Source organism: Phascolarctos cinereus, unplaced genomic scaffold (assembly GCF_003287225.1).
Source record: "Phascolarctos cinereus isolate Bilbo 61053 unplaced genomic scaffold, phaCin_HiC Scaffold_7;HRSCAF=346, whole genome shotgun sequence".
In the NCBI taxonomy this organism is placed as follows: Eukaryota; Metazoa; Chordata; class Mammalia; order Diprotodontia; family Phascolarctidae; genus Phascolarctos; species Phascolarctos cinereus.
Window position 1 is genome coordinate 19,238,111 of NW_027556180.1, and position 12,022 is coordinate 19,250,132.

General features: G+C 44.6%; 1 protein-coding gene across 5 annotated transcripts in view; it reads left to right on the forward strand.

Annotated features, from left to right (window-relative positions):
* Positions 1-12,022, forward strand: part of GFM1 (G elongation factor mitochondrial 1) — an 82,618-nt gene that overhangs the window by 33,921 nt on the left and 36,675 nt on the right. For all 5 annotated transcript variants that reach the window (XR_013483401.1, XR_013483402.1, XM_078147577.1 and 2 more), the window contains exons 14-17: positions 793-955; positions 2,183-2,327; positions 11,015-11,175; positions 11,844-11,897. Coding sequence is in view for 3 of the 5 variants with exons in the window: in XM_078147577.1 (XP_078003703.1) it covers positions 793-955; positions 2,183-2,327; positions 11,015-11,175; positions 11,844-11,897 (523 nt within the window). In the remaining 2 variants the exon portion in view is untranslated. The remainder of the gene's footprint in view (positions 1-792; positions 956-2,182; positions 2,328-11,014; positions 11,176-11,843; positions 11,898-12,022) is intronic.

Here is a 12,022-nt window from a genome sequence, read left to right on the forward strand (position 1 = left end):
TCCAAAGGTCCTTCTTTGGGGCAGAGAAAACAGTAGTAAAGTAAGAACTGATCATCTCTTCCTGCTCTGTTGGCTGTTGACCTCCCCCCATCCACCCCCAGCAGCAGGCCTTGCCCTTCTTAGGTTTTCCTCTTTCCCTCAGTAGAGCTTTAAAAGACAGTCATCTGCTTTTGATTGTTCTCAGCTTTCCAGGCCAGCCTCAGCTCATTCTGAGTGTTAGCAGCCTACCCTGGGTTCTGCAGGACCAGGCCACACTCTTAAGAGTTGTCATGTGGCCACCTGGCCTTGCCTCCATATTCTCTGCACGTCCTTTTACAGTCTTAAGTTGGTTGGCGAATCGGGCCACTGCACACCTGTCTTAAGCTACCACCTGTTTTAACTCTTTGTCAAATACAACTTCATTCTTGAGAGTTTCTGACCAACCTTGGCTGAATTCTCCTGGAGAATTTTAATCCTTTTTGTTTGCTGAAGGAAAGAAAGATATGGTGGAAATATTCTTAATTTTAATGACAAAAAATGTTGTGGAGGAGCAGCTAAGAAGGGGTGGGGGGCTGGAGTGATACACTGGCTCCCCAGGGACCCAGAAAGGTGCCCGAGGAAAGCCTGGGACACAGGGCAGATTCTCTACCGGGGATCCATGGGAAAGCATTGTCAGCAATCACCCCTGAGGAGCAGAGGGAGAAGGGACTGTAGTTTTCAGTGGTGGAGGGAGTGGCCACGTTGGTGAAATCCTGGGTCCATTGAAGTAGCAAGAGATGCTATCATTTTTGTGTCTCTTTACTTCATGTACAGGTTTGACTTTACTCATAAGAAACAGTCTGGTGGTGCTGGCCAGTATGGGAAAGTGATAGGCGTCTTAGAACCTCTGGAGCCTGAGAACTACACCAAGTTGGAATTTGTGGACAACACGTATGGGACAAATGTTCCAAAGCAGTTTATTCCTGCCATAGAAAAGGTGAGAAAATTTACTTTGGTTTGTTACAACAGTGGGCTGACTTAACTTTTGACTTACTGTCTCATCTCATTCCTCTCTAATTTCTTTGCCTTAATTATACCTTTGTTCTTAGAGCTGACCATTACACCCCTCATTTGATTGAAGGAATTTATTTTCTGTAATTGTGTGGCCACGTGGCCAACAAATTGATGCCTTTTTGAGGTTAGTAAGAGATTGTATTTTCTCAGTGAGAGTAACTTTGTTTATCTGATAATAACTTGAAAATGTATAGTTGGTTGCTGATAAGTCCTAGTAAAATAATTTTAAAAACTGGAATGTTTACTTATATCTTGAGAGATTATTGTGTATGTTTAGTTTCATGGACTTTTGCTGTTTTGATTTTCTAAATTTACCTGTTTTAGGGTAGAATTTAAAGTTGCAGCTGATTTTTGTTTCTTGTTTAATTCCAGAGTTTTCTCCCCCTTTTCAAATTAGAGGTTCCTTGTTGACAGGCTGTAATTTAGGTAACAGTAGCTAATACTTCTCTGGATTTTGAGTTTTTCCTTGAACTTCTGTTTCAATCATATGTGTCCTTTGTACTCTTTTCCAGTGTTCTCTGTTCAGTAGCCTGCCTCAAGTAGGCAAATTTTTTTTTTTAATTACAGAGAACTGAAATTTGTAAAGCCTAATGAAATATACTCTTATGTTACAGCTCCATGGAAAGGGCAGGTTATTATCATCTTCCCCACTTCAGTCCTCATTGATGTTATGGACCATTTTTTAAAGTTATGATCTGTTACTCTAGGCCTAGTACTTGAGAGAGTGGGATCTATAGTGCAAACTCAGTTTTGATGGAGGTTTTGTAGTGGGATGTGAAGAGGCTTCATTTCTCCCTCCCTTGGTTTCCTCATTGGGAAATCATAATAATGTTCTCTTTATGACGGCTGCAAAAACGAGGTAATTACTGTTAAGGAAAGAGGCCAAAGATGGCAGCCCTTTTTTTCATATTGCTCTAATACCTGTGTAATAGAGCTGTAAAATAATGTCTCATTCATTATTCACTTGCAGTCTTATGCCCAAGTAATGGTGTTCAAGAAGCATCCGTCAATTTTCAAACCCCTGAGTGTCTGGGGTTCTTTGAGAGGTTGTGAAGAATCACTCACTTTGGAGGCTCTGTGTGTACACATGTGTACACACACACACACACACACACACATACACACACTCTCTTATATAATTTTGTTTCAGGGGTTCTTGGATGCTTGTGAGAAAGGCCCCCTCTCGGGTCACCGGGTATCTGGGGTACGATTTATCGTACAAGATGGAGCACACCACATGGTAGATTCCAATGAAATCTCTTTCATCCGAGCTGGGGAAGGCGCACTTAAGCAAGGTAGGATAAATCTCTTGAATCATTTGCTCTTTGTAGGCCATTAGGGATGGGGGTGGGGTGGGGGTGTTGAGTTCTTGTGGAAAACAACAAAACTCCACTTCTCTTATCTGTTTCTTGCCTTAAGGGAAAAAAAAAACTTTGATAAATCTTGGGAGTCTATCACCTGTGCCCTTTGTATACAAGGCAGGAAGCGTCAGCATTTCAGAAAAGCACTTTTGGTATAAATTACCTGTAGTCTCCGTCTAATTTTTAAGTGATTTATGCAAAGGGGAGAAAATACGTGATTGCCCACGAAATGGATGTCTTTATATCTGTGGCATTGGGGACATAGAAGATTGTCATCATTTGGCAAAGAAATATAATGACCCTCCATATAAGGAGAGACAGCTTTGTAGTATGGCAGAAATCAGAAACCTCTTCAATTGCCCAGTTTTTCTTTTCGTAGTGGACTTTTGTGAAAGAAAGAAATGACAAGAAAGACCTTGACACCAGAAATTTATCTAAGCCAGCCACTATAAGGCTTTGTGCTGAGGCACAAAGGTCCAATCTCCTGGACCTCTAGCGAGAGGAAAAGAATGGGTTCGATTACATGGGGAATTTGTACAACACATTTGGGGCTTCCGGACTTCTCCCAGTCCCAAGGCCTCTGTCTTGACACCAGCATTCTGCCAGAGATGCTCTGTGGCTGAGTCCTGGAAAACGCATCAACAAGGGTCAGAAGCGACCCAGAGACAGGCTGCGGCGTGTTAACAGTGACGACTGTCATGAAACATGAAATAGAAAGGTAACGAGCCGTAGTGTTCACTTGCTTCAACGGTTTTTCTCAATCTTAATGAGAGGCGTGACTGGAAGAGGAGGCGATTCTGGCATGAGTTAAGAGCAAACAGTAACAGATGGACAGACCGAGTGTCCACAGAATATCAGAGGCCTAGAGGAAGCCTTCTTGTGTTTGGGGTAGATCACCTGTGGAGGATCAATGGAAGGACAGGGACTGGACGAGAAGGCCTAGTGGAGAGAGAGTTGGACTGGGAGCCAGCAAGATCTGGGTCCGAATCTCCCCGATGACACCGGCCGGGTGACCCTGGGCGAATGACATCAGCTCTTTCTTTGGCCATCATTTTCCTCAGGTATAAAATAAGGCGGTTGGACTGGCTGATCTCCAAAGTCCCTCCCAGCTCTAACTCTCTGGTCCTGTGATAAGAATCACAGGATGGACAAGTGTGGACAGGTGGCACACTGCACTGGTGAACAGACTGCCCACGCCACTCAGGCCATGGCTCTGTGTTCCTAAGGATGAGCCTGTGGCCTTGCGAGTCCCCACAGTGTGATAAAAGTCTGCGCCTTATACTTAAGGCAGAGGAGACAGTTTATTGCAGAAAGAATTTTCTATCAATGAAACAAAGAATTTCAGGATTAACTTTCAGTTAACCTAAAGCATACATTGGCCAAAAGACTCCATTCGCAGAGCCATTGTTTAACAGAGGTCCCACTGTGTCAGTAGAGGTTTGAACTCAGGATTCTGTCCCTTTCTGAGTTGCACAAGCTCCTTAAGTGGCAGTCTGGCCTCATCCCTCCAATCATGCGCCAGTTTTTCCTTACGTAAGGCTGGAATTTGCCTCTCTGCTGCCCGCTGGTCTTGGTGCTGCCCTTGGTGGCAGATCCAAGAAGGCTCCTCCCACATCCACACGGTGACGCGAGATCCTTAGGGACGCTGTCCTCTTTCCCCAGGTGTTCTTCTCTCCCCAGCCCACCTGTCTCCACTTCAGTTGTTAAGCCCTTCACGTTTCTGATGACTCTTCTGGATGCGTTCTAGGTTGGCACTGGGTTCTCCTAAGATATGGCACTCAGAAAGGCCCCCCTTCCTCATGCTGTAGTCTGACCTGGGCAGAGGGCGCACGGCAAGCCTGACAGCGCCCCTTTGGTCTGAATCTGCCGCTTCCGTTAATGTCACCTAGGCTCACAGCAGTGTTGGTGTCCCTGACTCCCCTATCTTCCACCTGGAACCCCACTGAAAACCTTAAGTAGCTCTATTGAATTTCATTATCTTAGATCCAGCTCTTAAGGTCTTTTTGGATCCTAATTTTGCCTTGAGTGTTCCATATCCCCTGCATATTTGGTAAGCGTACTGCAGACTGCTTTAGCCAGGTGGTTGGCTACCATGTTGAACAGAACTGAGTGGACGGATTCCTGGTTCACTTCACTAGAGGCCAGTCTCGAGGTTGAGATCAGTCCATTAACCCCCCACCCTTGGGTTTAGGTGATCAGCATTCCAGATCTACAGATTCGCTATGATTCACATCAGCCGAGCTTTTCCAAAAAGATAGGACAAGCCTTTGTCAGGGGCCTTGATTAAGCGGGTGCGCTATGTTTAAGTCACTGCGTTGTTCTACCGGTCTGGTAACCCTGTTAGAAAAAGTAGACAAGGGTGAGTTTGGCTTGATTTGTTTTTAAAGCTGTCTTGTTTTGAAGTGATCATTGTGTTCCATCTGAGTGTTTTCAACATTTTTTGGGTTCTTTTTTAAATTTTAATTAATTTATTTTGAACTATCAACAATCACTTCCATAAACTTTTGAGTTTTAAGTTTTTCTCCCCCTTCCTCCCCATCTCCCTCCCCAAGGTAGTGTGCAATCTTATATGGGCTATACATATACATTCCTATTTAATATGGTTTTTTTTTAATCAGTTTAATTTGTTTTCATTTACCAAACATGTATTTCCTCTCCTCACTCATCCCCCTGCCCACTATTGGGAGAAAAATAAAAGGGAAAAAAAACCCTCGTAAGAACTGTGAATAGTCAGTCAAAGCAAATTCCTCCGTTGGCCATGTCTAAAAAAAATCCCAGTCTGCGCTCTTTGGAGTGTAGCCTGTGTCGTTGCATTAATGAGAATTCCGAAGTCTTTCAGTGCTGTTTCCTTTGCAGTATTGCTGTGTTGTATAAGTTGTTTTCCTTTCTCTTCCCACTTCACTCTGAATCAGTTCATCCAAGTCTTCCTAGGCTTCTCTGAAAAAATCAGCTCTCTTGTCCTTTCTTAAGGCACAATAGCATTGCATTCCCTTCCTATCCCATGACTTGTAGCCATTCTTCAGTCGACGGGTACTTCCTTAGTTACCACTTCTTTGCCACTACAAAAATAATTGAAGGGCTGTAAACTTAAAATGAATTTGAGCTCTGGGTTTAAGACCATTGAACTTAGCCATCTTTTCCTGTTTAAAAAAAAAATTAAGCTGAAATCTTAGATATTCTAAAAAGCATATACGGCTAAGACAGGCAGTAGCCTTAAGCCTTCTGCTGAAAGCAAAAGGGGTAGAGGAGAGGAATGCTTTGTACATTTTATTCATTGTAAATACCAGATTTTAGGGACGGTATGATATTCTGAGCAGTGCTTAGTGTAGGTGGATTTAGTTTTGATAAATTTATTTAATAAATCCAAAGCCAGGAATGAAGCATCAGCTCCTCTTACATGAGAGCAGTGTGCTGAAAGCAAATTACTTTTTTAAAATTGAAATTGTACACCTCTCAGTTATTACTAGCTAAAGATGGATTGGCTTCCCTGTAGGGCAAGGATTACATAAACAGCTAGGTTTGCCATATTTACCATTTTTTAAAGCTTTATCCCTTTAAAGAAAGCATTTGAGGATAAACAAGAGGGGTGAGACCTGGCCTTGCAATGATGCCTTCTCTGGTCCCATTCTGCAGCTTCTCCTCCACTGGTGGGCTTAGGTGTGGCCCAGAGTAGTGAGAGCAAACTCTGCTGAATATTGCTGTAGAAGGCCACAAATTAGCATTATGTTTTATTGTGGTGTTATTTATTTTGTTAAACATTTCCCAGTTACATTTGGGTCTTGAGTCCAGGAGTTTTCATGGCTGAGTTCCACACCCTGGCCTAGACTTGCCCAGGGTCACACAAATAGCATGTGTTAGGTAGGATTTGATTCCAGGTCTCCCTGGCTTCACTCCTGGCTCAATCCACCACTCTACCCTGAATAAAAATGCTGGAAAAAAGTATCCCGTCAGTGTTAACTAGTAGATATTTGAGAGTGAGTCATTCCCAGATCATTCAAATCTCTGTTTATACATGCATGCACACATCCATACACGCACACATACATATGTGTGTATGCATGTCTAGACAGTCTGCCAGCAGACTGGGCAGCTGTGCAGAACCCTGCAGAAGTGGTTCTGGCAGACTGGCTCAAGCAAAGTGCTCATCTTTTTTTTTTTTTAAGGTGAGGCAGTCAGGGTTAAGTGATTTGCCCAAGGTTACACAGCTAGTAAGTGTTAAGTGTCTGAGGCTGGATTTGAACTCAGGTCCTCCTGACTCCAAGGCCAGAGCTCTATTCACTGAGCCACCTAGCTGCCCCCTAAAGTGCTTATCTTGAATGTCTGTTTCTTCACCTTGTCTTTTCATTTTAAACTTGCTATTTCAGAATGTCTGTTTTCCTCCTCCTCTCCCCCTGCCTTAGTCATTGAGAGGTAGTAGCTGGGCATTTCAGTTCTCCAGTTTCCTTGCTACTGGTCTCTTATCTTAATGCTTAGAGTCAGAATGCTGGTCACTGCACCTCAGTGCTAATTCTACCTCAGCTCCTTCTGAGATGATCATATATCATTGCTAAAGATGGGGAAACATTAAAATAAATCCTTTCGTGGGTGTTCTCCATCCCAGATGAATAGCTTCACATTGACAGCAGCACAAATTCATCTGGCTCACATCTCCTTTTTTTTTTAATATATTTTTATTTGTTTTCTTAACTATTTTGTTAAATATCCCAATTACATGTAAAAAACATTTTTAACATTTGTTTGTTAACATTTTAAGTTCCAAATTCTCTTTCTGTCTCCTACCCTTTTCCCCTCCTTGAGAAGGCAATTTGATATTAATTATACATGTGAAGTCACGTGAAACATATTTCCATATTAGCCATGTTGCAAAAGAAAAAAGACAAAAAACCCAAAAAAATAGAGAAAGTAAAAAAAATTGGCTTCAGCCTGCCTTCAGAGGTCATCAGTTCTCTCTGCGGAGATGGACAGCTTTTGTCATCATGAGACCTCTGGAGTTGTCTTGGATCGTTACCCTGATCAGAACAGCCAAGTCTTTCCCAGGTGACCATCCTTAGAACGCTGCTGCTGCTGCTGGGGGCAGCGTTCTCCTGCTTCTGCTCACTTCTCTTTGAATCAGTTCCTGTCAGTCTTTCCAGGTTGTCCTGAGAGCATCCTGCTCGTCATTTCTTAGACCACCATAAGTAGTATTCCATCGTGATCCCGTGCCTCAGCTTGTTCAGCCCTTCCCCAGCTGAATTGTCCCTTCTCTTTCCAGTTCTTTCTGGCTCACATTTTCTGTGGGCTGTTTGTTTGGTTTTTTTGTTAAATCACTAGGGCGGAATCTGAACTTAACACTTTGTCTCTGGGACTTAATGATGCTTTGTCTTGAATACAATAAAAAAGGGAAGGCCTTCCCTTCACTGCCTGCCTTTCACCTTGTGAGTAGGATTGTTACAACCATTTCTTCTGCTCATTTTCTGCTGAAAAAGGACCTTGCTCCATATACCCGTCTTCTAGCCATCCTGCAGGGGGAACCAAGGTCCCGACTGAGCCAGCCTGGTGCCCAGAACTCTGTGGAGCATTAAGCTTTACAAAGCATTTCTTCAGAAAATAGAAGAAAGCCTGGGAGGGCCAAGGTGGCGGATGCATTTCCATGCCCTTCCCTTCCCTCCCTGCTGACTGTCAGTCATCCTGTATCCAAGGCTATCTGCCATGGCGTCCTTCCCTGGCCCTTCTCACTGTCTGCCTACCCCCTTACACTCTGGCTTCCAGTCTTTCACCAAAACGGCTGTCTCCAAAGATACTAGTGATTTCTTAGCTGCCAAGCCTAATGGCCTTTTCTCCATCCTCCTCCTTGACCTCTCCGCAGCCTTTGACGCTGAGGATCACCCTTCCCTCCTTGATCCTCTCTTCTCTCCAGGTGTTCTCCTCCTAGGTCACTGACCGCATCTCCTCTGAATCCTTTGCTGGATCACGATCACACCCTCCAGCCTCTGCATGTCCAAAACCCGTCATAACCCAGGCCCTTCCTGCTTTCCCAGTCTTTTTACGCCTTTCTGCCCACCACATATTCTGTGATCCAGTGACGCTGGCCTTGTTCCACAAACAAGACACTCTCTCTGTCTCTGTTTCTCTCTCTGTCTCCCTGTCTCTCTCTCTCTCTGTCTCCCTGTCTCTCTCTCTCTGTCTGTCTCCCTGTCTATCTCTGTCTCTCTTTCTCTGTCTCTCTCTCTCTCTCTGTCTCTGTCTCCCTGTCTCTCTCTCTCTCCTCTCTCTCTCTTCTCTCTCTCTCTCTCTCTCTCTCTCTTCTCTCTTTGTGTCTCTCTCGGCTCTGGGCATTTTCTCCAACTGTCCCGCTTGCCTGGAATGCTTTCCCTCCTCATCTCTACCTGTTGACTTCCCTAGCTTCCTTTAAGTCCCAAATAAAATCCCCTCTTACAGGAAGGTTTTCCCAATTCCTCTTAATTCTGGTGCCTTTCCTCTCTTCATTATTTCCTTTTTATCTTGTATATAGCTTGCTTCATTGAATTGTATCTCTAAGGCTTAGTACAGTACCAGATGCATAGTAGTCTCTTAATAAATGTTGCCTAACCGACTAATTGAGTTTTACCCCATTCATACATATCGCCCTGTAGACCAGGTAGGCCAAAATCTGGGTGAATGCCTGTCTGTTGAGCAGTTTGACCTTACCCTACACCTACATTTCCCTGTTATTCAGGTCAGCCCCTCAGCTTCCATCCCAAGGGATTCTCTGCTTCAGCCCTTGGCTTGAAGGTGTGTCTCTGCTTTTCCAGTCTTCCTGCTTGTCCTCAGGGTCCCACCTTGGCACTCTCAGGCAGGTCCACTGGCTACCTTCACAGTGACTGCCACCTGACAGTTACAGGTTGACTCTGGAGGCTTGCCCTGTGGTGTGGGCTGGTAGTAGGAGAAGGTAAAGGGTGAGAGGTGAATCAGGAGGATTTAGGGAGAGAGAGGGAGAATTAAAGGTCATTGTAGAACTGTCCAAATTCTCCTAAGACTTTGTTGTTCATTGGGAATTTTATCATCTGGTTAAAACGTGTCCATGTTAAAAAAAAAAAAAAACAAAAACACAAACCAAAAACAAACCCCTAGCTGTCGTTAGAGCCAGAGAAGCCGGTGATGTGGACGTGATGCCTCCATGGGCAGCAGACAGAGCTCCAGAGGTGTCTGTGTTCTTTGTTGCTCCTGATTCTTCTGTGTTTCCGATGTGGCCCACTAAGGGAGCCTGGGAGTCTGGGAGTCTTTTACATTCAATGCCTTTTTTAAAAATGCCATAAAACTCACTTGTGTGGACTAAGTGGGGGTCTGCTGGGCCAGATTGTTCTGAATTATAGAACATTTTCAAGAAATTCAGTTCGATGACTTTGAAGAACACAACTACAGTTAGGCTAACAGAGCTAGAGCTGCTCAAGTTCTGTGAGGCAGATGCTTTCATGACTGGTAATTAGGATGTTTGAAGTGACTGGGTACTTCTGCAGGAGATTAGAACACTTGGCCTTTGACTGTTTTTATGTTGGCAAGGCATACTTACCTGGGGATCCATGTCCTTAACCTTGAACAGATCTCAGGGAATTTGTGACTTTGGGTGGGAGAAGATAGATATCTTTGTTTTCACTCCTCTCACATAGAAATTTAGCACGAAGAAATTCAGTTATTTAAAAACATTTTGAGAAGAGGTCTATAGGGCTTAGCAGACTTAGGCAGACCCTTCCTTGTTAACTAGCACAAAGGCCGTTTTCAGCCCCTGCCCCTGTCAGAGGGATCCCAAAGGTCACGTTAGTGGTCTGCATTATACTGTGCTCCCCCAAACTACAAATGACTCGTTTGTGTATTGGATAGCTTAAACAGGCTTCCATTATAGCAGCAGATGCATTTAAGTTTAAGTGTGTTTAAATCTCCAAAGTGACTTGTGGAAGGGAACACAATTCATAGAAAGAAAAGTGAAGACAATTAGGTTCTTTAGCTTAAAAAAGGAAAGGCCAAAGTCGTGATTCAGGGACAGTTGGTTTCCCTGTCTGACAAGAACAGGAAAAGAAAAGATGGATTTAAATGGAGGCAAGCACGACTTTGTTTAGATAAAAGGAAGAGCTTTGTGATGATGTGATTAAAACCAAGCCCCCAGAGGGGCTGCCACAGTGAGTTGTACCATGCGGTCTCTTGGTTCTTTTTCCCAGGGTGGCCTGGGCATTCACATGCCTAGAGACAAGGTACTAATGCACTGTCCTGCTGTCCTCAGTGTCCTTTCAGGGGCCCTCCTAGCTCGGTGTCCCTGGATTCCATGATTGGAGGGGGAACTGTCTGTTAATGGAGAGATTCCTTATGTCAGAATGAAGCCCCAGTTAACTAGTTTCTCCTTTGGGAAAACCAATCACAGGTAGGGAAATGTGTGCAGATCGAACATTACAAGTGTGCAGAATCGTTCATGGGTGCCAGAATTCAGGTCAGTTCACCAAACCTTTATCCCGCCTGAAGCACAGTAAAGCTGAGTTGGTGCTGGTGAATCCATTCGCCCTCATTTGAGCTCTTTCCCAGCAGATTGACACACATGCTTGTAAGTGATGGCAGATACTCTCTGTAGCTCATGGGTGTGAGACAAACACACTGACTCTGGCCTTTTCTTCCAGCCTTGGCAAACACTACTGTGTGTGTCCTGGAGCCTGTGATGTCGGTGGAGGTGATAGCTCCTAATGAGTTCCAGGGCGCTGTGATCGCTGGGATTAACCGCCGCCATGGCACGATTACAGGACAAGACGGCGTAGAGGGCTACTTCACTTTGTATGCAGATGTAAGTGCCATTGATCTTGGGAGAGGTCCGAGAAATGCAGGTCTGTTATGAGAACTCTGGACTCGAGCGGCCAGCCCTTTCTGGTGCTCTCAGTCCTGACTTTGTGTGTCTGTGTGGGAGAACTTGATGGCCAGGTGTTGAGAGGGTGTGGTGTCTGCAGTGAGCTCTGCATCTTAGGGCTGTAGAAAGAGGCCTCTGACCCAGAATGTGGTCTGAGCCTTGAAATCTTTTTAAGATGCATCCCAGTCTTGTTTTCTCTCAGTATGGATTTATATGTCTAGCTGCCTCCCTGGAAACGTAGGCCTTCAGATTCGATGGGTGACAGCCACATCAGGCTAGTGTCAGGGGAGTGCCTGTGATGTGAGAAGAGGCCTCGGACCTCCCCAGGAGCAGCTCCGATAGCAGCTGATTGAAGAAGCCAGAGCAAAGAGGCATTACACAGCAGAGGGGTCAGATCGACAGATGCCTGCCAAGGATGGCCAGATGGGAGTGTGCTTTTAAGTTAGTGGTTGTTGGAAGCCTAGAAATAAGTTGTTCCTTTTGAGTTCTTTTAGCCTTTTTCCTCTAACAGTAACATTCCCTCCACAGGAGTGAAATAACTGAGCCTTTTCTGTGTTTAAATATTCTTCTGGAAGCATCACTGAAATGTTGACTTCCTTGATTTTCAGGTGCCGCTAAATGAAATGTTTGGCTATGCCACAGAACTTCGGTCGTGCACAGAGGTAAGCCAGGGTTTCAGTTGGGGACACATGTGTGCTTGAAGAGACCACCCATCTAACAGATGAGATCTGGGAAATCAGTCTTATCTGGGCATGGCTGTACCTGGTAGCTGTAAGAAACCTAGTGA